At 44.4% G+C, this 15,518-nt stretch overlaps 1 protein-coding gene across 1 annotated transcript in view; it reads right to left on the bottom strand.

Moving 5' to 3' along the window:
* The window catches only part of LOC121926993 (cytochrome P450 2J5-like), a 35,356-nt gene extending 20,552 nt beyond the window's left edge, over positions 1-14,804 (bottom strand). The window contains exons 1-3 of the mRNA XM_042460446.1: positions 14,325-14,804; positions 8,837-8,999; positions 2,972-3,121 (exon numbers count right to left, since the gene is read on the bottom strand). Of these exons, the coding sequence (XP_042316380.1) occupies positions 2,972-3,121; positions 8,837-8,999; positions 14,325-14,492 (481 nt within the window). The 5' untranslated portion in view covers positions 14,493-14,804. The remainder of the gene's footprint in view (positions 1-2,971; positions 3,122-8,836; positions 9,000-14,324) is intronic.
* Positions 14,805-15,518: the final 714 nt, after the last annotated feature.

Raw genomic sequence — 15,518 nt, 5'->3', positions numbered from 1 at the left:
AATAATAATAATAATAATAATAATAATAATAATAATAATAATAATAATAAATTTTATTTGTATTTTCCTGCTTCTCCCGATGGATCGAAGTGGGATTACATCAGGGTATATAATACAACAATACAGATACAAATGCAATTACAAACAATTCCAGTAACAATTATTAAAAACAAAGTATATAAACAATCATCTGTCTAAAAACATGCAATATGCAATCCTAATTAGCATCTTGAGGTTGGCTCCTGTTTGGGAATGATATTCTATTATAGAGAGTCAGGGGAGTATGCTAATTGGAAGAGGTGAGTTTTCAGCGCCTTCTTGAAGGCATCCAGGGTAGATATAAGTCGGATCTCTTCCAGAAGATTGTTCCAGTGTGTAGGGACCATGGCCATAAATGCTCTTTGGTGAGCAGTTGTTAGTCTCACCTTGGGATGCTCGAGTAGATACTTCCCAGTTGTTCTCAGTAAACAAGAGATACAACATACAGTGCATCCACATTATACCGGGTGCACCTGCTGGAAAGCCATGCCGGCAAAAGTCATTGTGCTCCCAAGAAGAAGTAATGGGGTGCACACCTGTGGCAAGCGCAATGTGTCACAGGCACAAGCCCATTATTTCTAATGGGGCTCCAGCATATGGATTGGATCCCTTGCATAAGGGAAGGGCCCACTGTAGATGGAAACGCGTTAACAGAAATTCCACAATAAACAAAATATTCTTTTGTCCCATCCCAAATTCACAATTAAAAATCCTGCTCCCTTATTCAAAGTGAAAAGTGCCTAATCCTTATCCCTGGAAATGGTGGAGATTACTACACATGGCTTTTAAACTAGGATAAGATCAGGAAAAAAGTGGCTTTGGCAATGTTTATCACATGCTGCCTCCTCCCAAGCATAGCTGCTCCCTTCCTGACCTGTAGCGGCTGCGTCCCTTTGCATTGATGGGGAAAACCCACCAATGAATTCTGAGTCACACAAGTCCCCAGATGCAAAACATCACTGCCGGTGTAGTTGTGCGATTGGCAGTCGTGTGATGTCAGCGTCCCCATTTCCCTGTCACTCTTTTCCAGTGATTTATGCCTTCTCAGGATGTGGCCAAAGTACAACTATTTCAATGTGGACATCCTGGCTTTGAAGGAGAGTTTGAGCTTGATCTGTTCTTGAACCTATTTGTTTGTCTCCTTGGTATCTTCATCATTCGGCATGGTATCTTCAGCATTCCTCTCCAGCACCACATCTCAAATGAGTTTATTTTCTTCCTCTCGGCTTTCTTCACTGCCCAGCTCTCACATTCAGGTATGATAATGAGGAATATAGTGGCTTGGACGAGCCTCACTTTGGTGTTAAGATTTATATCTTTACACTTTTGCATCTTATCCAGAATCTAGGGACTTATATATTGTTGCTGCTTTGTGCTTTTGAGTTGACTGTGCCTTACGGCAGCCCTATTCTTGGGTTTTCTTGCCAGCATTTATTCAGAGCAGGTATGTCAGTCTTCTAAGACAGTGGTTCTCACCCTTTCTAATGCCATGACCCTTTAATACAGTTCCTTATGTTGTGGTGACCCCTCACCATAAAATTATTTTTGGCTCGGTTTCTAAGACCATTGGAAATATGTGTTTTCCAATGGTCTTAGGTGACCACTGTGAAATGGTAGTTCAACTCACAGGTTGAGAACTGCTGCTCTAAGATGAGAGTATGACTTGCCCAAAAGTGTGACCTGCCAGTCTGAGCAGGTATTCAAATTCTGGTCCCCTAGAGTCCTAGACCAACCTTCAAACCAGTACAACATGTTGTCCCAGTGGCTTCTATATACAACCCCTATTCCTTTTCTATATGCAGTACCTCTTCTTGATTCAAGTTGTCTGGTATCTCTTATTAAAAGAGATGTTCCCCATTTGAAAGTTTGAAAGCTTTTCTTTGGGCATATATCGCTCCAGCTTGTTGTCCCGCCACAATCACGCTAGTTTAAGAATGGAAGCATACTTAAACTAGCGTGATTGTGCATAGTTTCTCATCACGCTTTTCCCCACAATAGTCTTTTGCCAATCCATGGCTGCGTAATCCGTGTTCTGCACTGCCAAATGCTGCCTGTATGTCCTGAATGTCCTGCTACTCCTCCCTCCCCAAATATGGGCTGCTGTCTGCACATTCACATAGTAGCGCCAGACTTTCGGAGGAAGTAGGGGTATAAGTGAACCTGGTTGCAAACTGCCTTTCGAAGCTGTCTGCTGTCTTGTGAATGTGCACACAACATCGGGGACCTTATCGCATGCATTTCCCCCCTGTTATGGGCATGGGTAGGGAATGCTCAGGGCCGCGTGTGACCGAGAAAAAACGCATTTTACCACACACCAAAGTGTCCTCAAAATGGCCCCATTCCATCACCCGGCACCCAGCTGTTCTTGTTTAGTGCTGAGATGTGCCATTTTGCTCTGACAGAACTTTCCTGTCAGAGCCAAAGGACGCGTCTCACTACTGAATGGGAACGGCTTGAAGCTGGGTGATGGAATGGGGCCATTTTGAAGACCCTTCAGTGTGTAGTAAAATCTGTTTTTTCTCAGTCATGCGCGGCCTCGAACGGCCCCTACCCATGCTCATAATGGGGGGGAAATGTGTGCGATAAGGTACCTGGATTCGTGAGGCTGTTAGAGGGTGGAGAGGAGCAGAATCATCTCCACTCTCACCGTGTGACTGCCTGAGAAGCAGAATTGCACAGGAAGGCACCTATTGCACAAAGATATTATTAGAGTAGCACCAAGATTGAAAGCCTATTGATGGGTTTTGCCCATTAATAAAAAGGTGCACTGCATACCAATGGAATGCAAAGCAGCAGCAAGATTGACATGGCATTGTGTGATAAGTACTGGTGAAAGAAGGTTTTATCTTGTTAAAATTCCAGTTGTTATTGTTAGGAGCAGCTTTGTTGTTAGGATTTCTACTGGGAGACATCTCCTCCAAGAATTACTTACCCTTTGCAAGTGTAAAGATCTCCACAAGCTGATGGGCCGCCTCTTCTACTATGTGCTCTGTGCATTTCTTCCCAACTCCCAGCTTTCCTAGAGTAACTTGCCCAAACCGTCTTTGCTGCTTCCAGATGTGTCCGTTTGATGTTATAATACCTGAGGACCACAGGAATCAAGGACAAATTTAAACAATAAATATTCTCCAAGTTTCATCTTCAGAAGGCAGCTTACAACTATTCATTCATGAGTTATTGATACTTTTAGAACAGATTTGCAAGAATGATCATGTTGAGCAGACTCAATTTTTCCTGTCAACAGTACTGCATTTCCCCATAGTCCTGGGAATGGCTTGGTTGTCTAAACATGACCCCCACATCTCTTGATCCAGTTGTAAGGTGCCATGTCCTCTGCTGGGACACCTGTTTTGTTTGTGAAGAAGAAGTGTAGTGAACTCTGGATCCCTATGATTATCATTATCCATTACCCCTGATTCTAGAACTACTGGAATGATTGAGAGTATTTATGAAATTGGATCTTCAGAGGGCTTACAATCTATTTCTTATTCATGCCAGGGATGAGTGAAAAACCATGTTTCAGACCAGGTATGGCCATGCCCTTCAGCCTTTGCAGCACATAAAATTTGTTGGATGATGACAAATGCCACAGACTACATCTAATTTGCTCTGTAAATGGATAATTAAAATTTACTGCATGCCCTCCCTGGATGGTCAGCCATGATGGGCAAGGATCAAGAGGGCAAGCCATCCTCCTTGCACTTCCAAGGAGCCTGTCCACTTCATCTGTATTCACAATCTCGAAATGATCCAGTTTAATGTAGTCCATGGAGTCACCAGATTCCTCTCTTATTGTTTCTGTTGTAATGCCTGCTTCCAGATCTGCTCTTATCTGAGAGATTTTATCTGCGCAGGGGCCATCCAGTCCAACCTCATTCTGCCATGTAGGAAATCCAAATCAAAGCATCCCTGACAGATGGCCATCCAGCATCTGTTTAAAGACCTCCAAGGAGGGAGACTCCACCAAAATCTCCGAGGAAGGAGTTTGTTTCACTGTCGAACAGCCCTTACTGTTAGGAAGTTCCTCCTAATGTTGAGGTGGAATCTCTTTTCCTGGAGCTTGCATCCATTGTTCTGGGTCCTGTTCTCTGGAGCAGCAGAAAACAAGCTTGCTCCCTCCTCAATATGACATCCCTTCAAATATTTAAACAGGGCTATCATATCACCTCTTAACCTTCTCTTCTCCAGGCTAAACATCCCCAGCTCCCTAAGTCATTCCTCATAGGGCATGGTTTCCAGACCTTTCACCATTTTAGTCGCTCTCCTTTGGACACGCTCCAGTTTCTCAATGTCCTTTCTGAATTGTGGCGCCCAGAACTGGACACAGTATTCCAGGTGGGGCCTGACCAAAGCAGAATACAGTGGCACTATTACTTCTCTTGATTTAGACACTATTCAACATCTTTATCAATGACCTGGATGACAGAATTGGGAGCATACTTATCAAATTTGCAGATGACACCAAATTAAGGGGAATAGCTAATACTCCAGAGGACAGGATCAAAATTCAAAATGACCTGAATAGACTAGAAAGCTGGGCCAAAGCTAACAAAAAGTAATTCAACACAGAGAAATGTAAGGTATTGCACTTAGGGCAGAAAAATGAAATGCACAGATATAGGATGGGAGACACATTGCTGAATGAAAGTACATGTGAAAGGGATCTGGGAGTCCAAGTAGACCATAAGTTGAACATGAGTCAACAGTGTGATGCGGCAGCTAAAAAGGCCAATGCAATTCTAGGCTGCATCAATAAAAGTATAGTGTCTAGATCAAGAGAAGTAATAGTGCCACTGTATTGTGCTCTGGTCAGGCCTCACCTGGAATATTGTGTCCAGTTCTGGGCACCACAATTCAAAAAGGACATTGAGAAACTGGAGTGTGTCCAAAGGAGGGCGACTAAAATGGTGAAAGGTCTGGAAACCTTGCCCTATGAGGAGCGACTCAGAGAGCTGGGGATGTTTAGCCTGGAGAAGAGAAGGTTAAGAGGTGATATGATAGCCCTATTTAAATACTTGAAGGGATGTCATATTGAGGAGGGAGCAAACTTGTTTTCTGCTGCTCCAGAGAACAGGACCCGGAACAATGGATGCAAGCTACAGGAAAAGAGATTCCACCTCAACATTAGGAGGAACTTCCTGACAGTAAGGGCTGTTCAACAGTCGAACGCACTCCTTCCTCGGAGGGTGATAGAGTCTCCTTCCCTGGAGGTCTTTAAACAGAGGCTGGATGGCCATCTCTTGGGGATGCTTTGATTTGGATTTCCTGCATGGCAGAATGGGGTTGGACTGGATGCCCTTGTGGTCTCTTCCAACTCTATGATTCTATGATTCTACTTCTATTGATGCAGCCTAAAATTGCATTGGCCTTTTTAGCTGCCGCATCGCACTGTTCACTCATGTTCAACTTGTGGTCTACTTGGACTCCTAGATCCCTTTCACATGTAGTCTCACTCTATGGCGTGTCTTATCAGATAATCTTCAATGTTTCCACCAGCAGCGTTCTAGTTGTTGCACAGTCCACTTCATTTTCCAAAGATCTTCTGTGTACCATGGTTTTTGGTTTGAAGTGGGCTGGAAAGGACACTTGGGAGCGATAGTATCTATAGCCTTGGTAAGATCGGTGTTTCAGGTATCAACCCAGGCTTCAACAGAATCACTATTGTCACCAACTATAAAACCCGCTAGGGCTTTTTGGAACCTGGCTGGTTTCATCGGTCTTTGAGCGCAGACCCTTCTAATAGGTCCTCCACCCCCAAGGGGGATTTGGGTACTGGCCTTCAGTCCCACTTTGACCAGAAAATGGTCCATTCATGACAGAGCAGAGGTATGGATCACCTCTGCCCACGGATATTCCTGATCCGTACTAAAGACCACATTGAGTGTATTACCTGCACAATGTGTTGGCCCTGAGACTAATTGGGACAGGCCCATGGTTGTCATGGAAATCATGAGCTCCTGAGCTGCACCCATTAGAGCTAAAGATCCAGCCTCAAAGGGGATGTTGAGGTCCCCCAGGACAAGAAGCCTGGGAGACTCCAGCACCAGCTCCGAGACCAGCTGTGTCAGATTGGCCAGGGAGTCTATTAGGCCACGGGTGGACGGTAGACCAACAGGATCCCCAGACTCTCCCTCGCCTTCAGGGTCAGGTAAATGCACTCAGTGTAGTCTGTTTTCCGGACAGGTCTCCTAGTCAAAATGAAGGTGCTTTTGTGCGCCAAGGCAACTCCTCCCCTCGCCCATTTTTCCTGACTGGCTCCTTGATGGCATACCCGGCTGGGAGGCCCAAGCCCAGGTCACACTGCTATCTTCCCCTAGCCAGGCTTCCGTGAAACATGCCAGGTTGGCATTTTCCTCCTCTAGCAGATCATAAATTGTGTGAGTTGTGTTCCTTCCTGACCTGGCATTACACAGGAGCAGGATAAAGGTCTGTGGTATGGTTGGGATGCCCCCCAGTTCTTTTGGGCTAACAGGGTGAATGGAAGGCTAAATGGGTTTCAAGCCTTGATTTTGCCTTCCCTTATACTTTGTTTTCACCCTGTTAATGCTATATCTCCCATTGCCCCACACTGCTCCAATTGCTGCTCCACAATTAGGATCAACCATCTTATGGTTTCCCTCATTAACAATCTTAATTCCCCAGCCCTTCCCATCTTCCTCCATTAAGTGGCTAGTTGATATAGACTATGGCCACTGAATGTAAATCAATTCCTGAGTTGCCTATTCAAGGACAAGAGGAAGAATAGGGATATAAAGATCAACTCAATGTTCACTGTGTCCAGTTCCTCTTGCGTCGCGATAGGCTGCTTGGTTCCACTGTTTCAGCTGGCTGTGGGTCTGACTTTAGTCCATATTAGTCTGGGGGTTTGAAGGTGCTGCTCCTTCTCCGCAGGTGCAAGGTGCTCTGGCGCTGGCGCTCTTTCTGCTGGGCTGCCAACCTTGGGCAGTGCTATCAATAGGACAACTGGGCAGACATTCTCCCCTTGGCATAGTTAGCTTATAACAGGGACATAGCCAAGGGGGGGGGGGTTTCTTTGGGTCCAGACCCCCCCTTCCATTAGATAAAATGAATGGTGCGTGCTGCCACACCACCGCACCCAAGCCCCATTATAATGGTGGCACTTAGTCTGGACCCCCCCTTCCCAAAAGCCTGGCTACGTCCCTGCTTAGAATAACTCCTTAAACACCTCTACCTAACAGATCTTGTTCTTCACAAATTATAGTTTCCATCTATGCCTGTTTCCTGTGGTGGCCCCACAATCTGCTGTTCCTGCCAATGGCTTCAGGAAGCCCAGGCTGCCCGGGCACTACTCTGTGAACTGTTGAATATGGCCAAAGGCATCTACAAGTGCCCTACAAGAAGCCAATAAGCATCATCAGCCAATGCCCCCGCTGAAGGTGAGGGATTCTTGTAGCTTGCATCCAAAGCCGCTCTGATAGCCTTTAGGGCTGAAGGGTGGGGTATAAATACCATAAATAAATAAATAAATAAATAAATAAATAAATAAATAAAATTGCTCTATGTCCTACTCTCTGGAGCAGCAGAAAACAAGCTTGCTCCCTCATCAATATGACTGACATCCCTTTAGATATTCAAAGAGGGCTATCATATCACCTCTTAACTTTCTCTTCTCCAGGCTAAACATACCCAGCTCTTTAAGTATTTCCTCATAGGGCTTCATGGCTTCCAGGCCCTTCACCATTTTGGTGGCTCTCCTTTGGACACATGGCTCCAGTTTCTCCACATCTTTTTTTTTTTAATTGTTTTGCCCAGAACTGGACACAATATTCTAGGTGAGGCCTGACCAAAGCAGAAAAGAGTGGCACTATTACTTCCCTTGATCTAAACACAATGTTTCTATTAATGCAGCGTAGAATTGCATTGGCTTTTTTAGCTGCTGCATCGCACTCTTGACTCATGTTCAACTTGTGGTCTACTTGGACTCCTAGATCCCTTTCACACGTATAAGTGTCCTTAAGCCAGGTTTCCCCCATCCAATATCTATGCATTTCATTTTTTTGCCCTAAGTATAGTAACTGACATTTCTCCCTGTTGAAATTCATTTCGTTAGCTTTGGCCCAGCTTTCTAATCTACACTGATCCATGTGTCCTCCATCCTCTAAGTGTAACTGTGCATTTGGTAGAGGTTGGGGGATACATGGCTCAGTAGTATTAGATGCAAAAAGGACCTTGGACACCGAATGAATAGAATGCTTGATAACACATTTGCTCTTTTCTAACCTGGCTCATCTTTTGTAATAAAAATGATATAAAATAATATAAAATATCAAGAGTAATGTTTTCAGTTCTGCTACATATCATGAAAAAGCAACCTCCAAAGAGTGCATGAATAGCAACACCTTTAACCCTTCCTCTAAAGCCTGGCAGCTCAAATGATGGGGGGGGGGGAATTCTCTCCAGATGATACATCTTTTCTAATAACAAGTGTGACAATCCATCTTTACCTTTATGGCAACACCTGTTAAGCATCAGTGCACCCCCCCCCTTTTATAAAAGGACAAACATTTCAACAGTTTGCCTTTTGATTTAGGAAGGAAGGTGAAAAAGAGATCAGGAGAAATTTTCAGCCTGTTCCATAGTCTTCAACATTTGACAGATGAAAACTGGAGCACATTTGGCCAAGCAACAATCGGAGTGTAGTCAAGATGGCAAAATTGGTACAGTTGGGGGGTATGCTGTTTCCCTGGTTAAAAATGTAATAGTAATCCAGAGGCATCTATGAGCTTGAGAATGTTTTGGTGTAGTGAAAATCCTTTATCCATTTCCATGAACTTACCCCTTTTTTTAAACAGAGCTTTTAAAGTAGGGGTCACTGGTCGCGCCGCAAAATCTTCTGAGCGGACAATCAGTCCTTCTTTCACTGCTTGGTATCCAGACAAGATGACTATAGGATAAGAGCCCAGCCATATTGTAAAAATGTTTCCATATTGCTTAGCAAGCTGTCATTTGGATCAAAGCAGAAGAAAATTGATGTTACATTTCCAAACAAGCCATTTGTTTCCATTTCATACATGAATTCCAGTTTTCCTCATTCTTCAGTGTCTATGATTCAGTGCAGTTGACCCAGATGCAATTGAACTTACAGTCAGGACATATGTGTGTTTGTATGGTTAAGAGTAACTAGCGTTGCCAATTCTCAGAAGAGCAGCAGCTTACTAGAATTTGCAAGGCTGAAGTGATGGGTTGCTGCAATTTATGAAGGGCTTTATTGCACGAGAAAAGAGAGGTTAAATGGATCAGGAGAGCAGTGGCTTCTGGGGACTGCATACCCAAACTGGGTATAACCTAGGGGTCCCCCCCCCCATATGTTCACACATGTTTCAAGAAACCATCCACACACATTTCTTTTTGGTTAGTCCCAACTAGACTAGATCCTTTCAATCAGGTGTTAAATGATGAGCCAATGTGTGAGTAAATCTCATTGATTCAATGAGTCTACTCTAGTCAGGAATAACAACAGGATTTAGGCCAAATACCATTAGGGCAGCAGCAGTAAGAGTAGATGTTGGTATCCACTGGGGTTTAATTCCAGGATGCCCCCCCCCCCCAATCCTTTGGATAACTAAATCTATGGATGCTCGGAAGTGTTCGGAAAACAACCTGCTCTCTTGATCCCTGCCCCTCTTGGTTAGCGGCCCAGGGGGGACCGGTGGTAATGTCCTTGTTACACCGGATAATTAACACCTCCTTGAGGGATGGGCGATTTCCATCGGATCTAAAATTGGCCATTGTAAAACCGATCCTAAAGAAGCCCTCCCTCGACCCCCTGGTACATAATAATTATCGGCCAGTCTCGCTGCTGCCATTTTTGGGAAAGGTGATCGAGAGGGCGGTTGCGATCCAGCTTCAAACGGTCTTGGATGAAACTGATTATCTGGACCCATTTCAAACTGGCTTCCGGGCGGGTCACGGGGTTGAGACGGCCATGGTCGCCTTGGTCGATGATCTCCGTCTGAGCGTCGACGGGGGAAGCGTGTCCCTGTTGGTGCTCTTGGACATCTCAGCGGCTTTCGATACCATAGACCATGGTATCCTTCTGGGGCGCCTGGCTGAGGTGGGAATTGGGGGCACTGCGCTCCAGTGGTTCCATTCCTACCTCTCTGGGAGGTCCCAGATGGTGCAGCTGGGAGACGTGTGCTCCAGCGAGCGGGCCCTTAAAACCGGGGTCCCTCAAGGAGCCATTCTGTCTCCCATGCTATTTAACATTTACATGAAACCGCTGGGAGAGATCATCCGGAGACATGGGGCGCGGGGTTATCAGTACGCTGATGACACCCAAATCATTTTCTCTATGTCTCCGACTGATGCAGTGACTAGGGATGGCGTCTCTCCTCTCGTGGCCTGTCTGGAGTCAGTAATGGGCTGGATGAGGGAAAACCGACTCAAGCTAAATCCAGAGAAAACGGAGGTACTAGTGATAGGTTCCCCCGGTCCAGGAATGGCGGTGGTTCCACCTGTCCTGAACGGGGTCACGCTCCCTGTGAAGGACTCCGTGCGCAGTCTGGGGGTGCTTCTTGACTCGTCGCTCCACCTGACTGCTCAGGTGAATGCGACGGTCAAGAGCACTTGTTACCAGCTTCGGCTGATTCGCCAGCTGCGCCCATACCTGGACCGGAGGGACCTAGAAACTGTTGTACATGCTCTGGTAACTTCGAGATTGGACTTCTGCAATGTACTCTACATGGGGCAACCCTTATACCAAACTCGGAAGCGCCAATTGGTACAGAATATGGCAGCCCGGCTGGTCACTGGCGTATCCAGGACCAGCCACATAACACCTGTGCTTAAAGATCTCCACTGGCTGCCCATTCGCTTCCGAGCTCAATATAAGGCGTTGGTTATTACCTATAAAGCCCTAAATGGCTTGGGTCCAGGATTCCTAAAGGACCGCCTTTCCCCGTACAATCCGCCTCGCACCCTCAGAACATCTGGGCAGCAACTGCTGAAGGTGCCTGGGGCTAGGTTAGCTTCTACCTCTAGAAGGGCCTTTTCCACAGCTGCCCCAGCCCTTTGGAACACGCTGCCCACGGAGCTCCGCTCATCCACCACCCTGGCCCAATTTAGGAAGGATCTCAAAACCTTCCTATTCAAGCAGGCATTCCCCGATTAAATATCCTGTGGGCCTCCCTCCTCTTCCGTGGCCATGAGGATGGGCTAACGGGGCCTTTGTTATTGTTTTTAGATTGTGTATTACTGATGTTTTATGTTTTTAACCTGTATTTGTTTGCACTTGTTGCATATTGTAAGCTGCCCTGATCTTTTTGGAAGGGCAGGATATAAATAAAGATTTTATTATTTTTATTTATTTTTATGCTCAAGTCCAAATGATATACAGTGGCAAAGTAAAGTGATGTTCCTTATACAAAATGACAAAGCCAAGGCTTGTTTTTTGGAATTTTTAAACAGTGTTTTCAAGTTATGGGTGTCTGGATCCATGGATGCAGAACCTGTGAACACGGAGGGCTGACCATAGCAGCAGAGCAGGCTGATCAAAAGGGAAGAGGCACTTTGTAAAACAGGGGCTGCGCACTGGTTTTGCGCTTACACAACAGCTTGCCACCCAGTTCCATACGGGGAAGGCGCGTGACACTTTCTTACACTCCCTGTTCAGATATGGAAATCACCCACCTAGTTCATCCACTTACATGAACACGCAACCCATTTGAAATGCACAGCCCCTCAGACACACACTGGGAGGACAGCTCTCTCTTTCTTACAGCTTCACTGTCAATCGATGAACTCTTGCTTGGAGATGTGTTTGCAGTATTCTGGAACAGCTAATCTGGAGGAAGCTGCTCATCTAGAGCATTAAACTTCCCACAGAGAAGAAGACTTCAAGAACAGCACCAGGTGACTGTACAGCAATAGCAATAGCAAGTACATAGAACCATAGAGTTGGAAGAGACCACAAGGGTCATCCAGTCCAACTCATGTCATCCTCCATGTACCTCTTGAATTTCCTATGAAAGAGAAGGGGCCATGGAGCTTTTTTCTAGGGGACTTCTTCTGGCCTCTCTGTGATGGTGGGGAGTTGACCCAATGAAGGCCATGGGCTTATGCTTTCCAACCCTGCTTTGGATATTTGGGTCCCAAGCAGTAAAGGACATGAAAGGACCAAAACCAAGATGTTGAAGTGGTGGAGTCGCCATCTGTCAGGAGTGCTTTGATTGTGTCTTCCTGCATGGCAGAAAGGGGTTAGACCCTTGGGATCTCTCCCTACTCTATGGAGTTTATCACACAAAGAAGATCAGGAGTTTATGCAGTGGATATCTTGGAAAAATTGTGTAATTACACGAAATGATTTCACACGATGTCACACAAAACCCACCATTAAAGTGGTCACAAAAAGTATTAATGTGCATCTTTTTGCTTTCAGGATTTCAGTGACAACGCATTTCTGATATCACTTTATTTGCGCAATTGCGTGTGATAATCATTTGCGCAATTACTTGCCATTTTCACTTCATTTGCGGGATGTTTTAATCTCTCTATATTGTCATAATGAGCCACATTGTGATAAACTCCTATGATTCTATGACTTGGGCCCAGAACCCACATGGCAGCCACTGCAGTCAGTCTGGTTGAATGCAATGCCATAAGTTCAGAACCATATAAATATCTGCAGCCTCTTATTTATTTATTGGATTAATACCCTGCCTTTCTGCCAGCAAGGGACCCAAGACAGCCTTATGGATTAATATTGTTATATATATTTTTCATGAAAGGGGCTCCATGTAGCATTACTGTAGTACAGAAGTTGCAATGGTACAAGTGACATCGGTGAGATCCTGGCTGTCTAGGACAGCAGTTCAGACACAATTTGCACATTGCTTGTGTGATGCTTATGTATTCATTTTAACATTTCATAGAATCATAGAATCATAGAGTTGGAAGAGACCCCCAGAAAGGCCATCCAGTCCAAACCCCCCCTTCTGCCATGCAGGAACTCCCAATCAAAGCATCCCCAATGACAGACGGCCATCCAGCTTCTGTTTAAAGACCTCCGAGGAAGGAGACTCCACTACACTCTGAGGAAGGGGTTTGTTCCACTGTCAAACAGCCCTTACTGTCAGGAAGTTCCTCCTAATGTTGAGCTGGAATCTCTTTTCCTTTAACTTGCATCCATTCCTCCATTGTGTCCTATTCTCTGGAGCAGCAGAAAACAAGCTTCTTCCCTCTTCAATATGACATCCCTTCAAGTATTTAAACACGGCTATCATATCACCTCTTAACCTCCTCTTCTCCAGGCTAAATGTACCCAGCTCCCTCAGGCATTCCTCATAGGGCTTCATGATTTCCAGACCCTTCACCATTTTAGTTGCCCTCCTTTGGACACATGGCTCCAGTTTCCCCACATCCTTTTTGAAGTGTGGTGCCCAGAACTGGACGCAGTGTTATTACAGGTGAGGCCTGACCAAAGCAGAACAGAGTGGCACTATGGCTTCCCTTGCTATTTCTATATCACCCGACAGATGAAATTGTGCAATAGCCCACAGCCTATGGACAAAATTTGAAAAACAACAAGAAGCCCAAAACAAAAACCAGACAAATTCCAAAACAGTACAAGAAAGCAGACTACTTCAGTGTCCTGGTTGCTGAACAGGTGTCTTTATAGATCATGAGGCAATTATTTCTGCTATGCACATTTGTGAGTCTCCTTAAATGCTGTACATTTTAAAATGCCAATTTGGGTCTAGAAGGTTTTAATAAAATTACAATTGTCGCCTCAGCATACAAAATAACCATCTAGTTTGAGCCTTCCTTATCAGAAATGCTTGGGACTGGACCTGTTTGGGATTTTGGATAGCCTTTAGGACTGAAGGGTGGGGTATAAATACCATAAATAAATAAATAATATTTGGATTTTAGAATACTTGTATTTGCATATATGTACATAATAATAATAATAAAATAAAATAAACTTTTATTTATAGGCCACTTTTTGTGAAAACAATCAATGGCATATCTTGGAGATGGCACCCAAGTCTAAACACAAAATTCATTTATGTTTCATATACACCTTCTATACATAGCTTGAAGGTAATTTTATACAATAGTTTAAAATAATTTTGTGCCTGAAACCAAGTTTGTGTAGATCGAACCATCAGAAAGCAAAGATGTCGCTATCTTAGCCACCCAGGAAAAGAAGTTTTGGTCCTTGGAGTATTTTGGAATTTCGGATAAGGAAGATTCGACCTGTAATAATAACAACAAGAACATGATGATGATGGTGGTGGTGCCATTAAGCTTCTCACCCATCTTACCTTAATGAAAATGTCTTGAGAAAACTTCTTTCTCACCCACCAGACGCCTCCAACGAGGGGAAGCTGGAAAGGTCCAGGAGGGTAGTTTCTGCTTGACCAGAGCTGCTTCAGATACTGCAGGGCCAGAAGGCCCAGGAGCAGAGAGGCCAGTTCCCAAATCCCCATCATTACTCTGCCTTTGATTCCTCTGCTCTCGTATCTTTCTTTCTAGGACACCTGGATAGGCTGACTACAATTTCTCCAGTGGCTTTTGCCTTCTGTTGTGATATTGTCACTGTCACCTCTGCTTTTCCACTACCAGCCTTTTATAGATTCGGTCTGAGGAGAGGTTGCAGAAAGACTTCCTGGAAGCTGACATTAGTGTAGAGATGTGTTTTGTGCATAATCCTGTATTAATTATTATGCAACATTCATTATGGTTATGGAGTCATTGTCCATATTTCCATATTCCATATACTCCATACATATAAAAGAGAGTTCCTGTCCATAAACTCACAGTCTGAAGGAAAGAAAGAAAGATGTTTTAAGGGAGGGAGGGAATAATTGGGATTATTGTTGTATTGGATGTATTTTTATTGTAAGCCGCCTCCATCCTGATGGAGAGGCAGGGTAAAAGTAAAGTTTTTATTATTATTTATAAAATGGGTGGTTTCTGAGGAGGGATGCCAGAACGTTTGTACTCCTCACCGTATATTGCTCTACTATAATAATAATAATAATAATTTTTATTTATATCCCGCCTTTCCAATTGCATGATCAAGGCGGCTTACAAAACAAGAAACAATAAAATACAGGTAAAAGCATCACAATATAAAAAATTTAAAAACATCATTACTAGGGGTCTATACAAATCACAATTCACTAGGGCAAGAAAAAGACAATATATTGCACTAATCCGGGGTCGAAGAACAAGAACAAGGAGCAGAGAAAGAACACTATTACCTATAGCATGCATCAATGGCTGGTGGCCATGATAGTCGGTCACCGCAACATCTATGGAGGTAAAAAAGAATCCGTATGAGTCTGCCTGTGTTATGAGATCTTCTGGGCAGATCCTTCTCACCATCCCACCACTTTTACAGGTACACCTGGTTGGAACATGGACAAAGGCCTTCTTGGTGGCTGCTCCCAGACTCTGGGATTTCCTTTTGTAGGCACATGAAGCCTTTTTTATTTAATTTTGGCAGGCCTTTG

The sequence above is a fragment of the Sceloporus undulatus genome, chromosome 3, assembly GCF_019175285.1.
Source record: "Sceloporus undulatus isolate JIND9_A2432 ecotype Alabama chromosome 3, SceUnd_v1.1, whole genome shotgun sequence".
Classification (NCBI taxonomy): Eukaryota; Metazoa; Chordata; class Lepidosauria; order Squamata; family Phrynosomatidae; genus Sceloporus; species Sceloporus undulatus.
The sequence above is the reverse complement of the archived record's forward strand: the minus strand, read 5'-3'. Positions and strand labels throughout refer to the sequence as shown.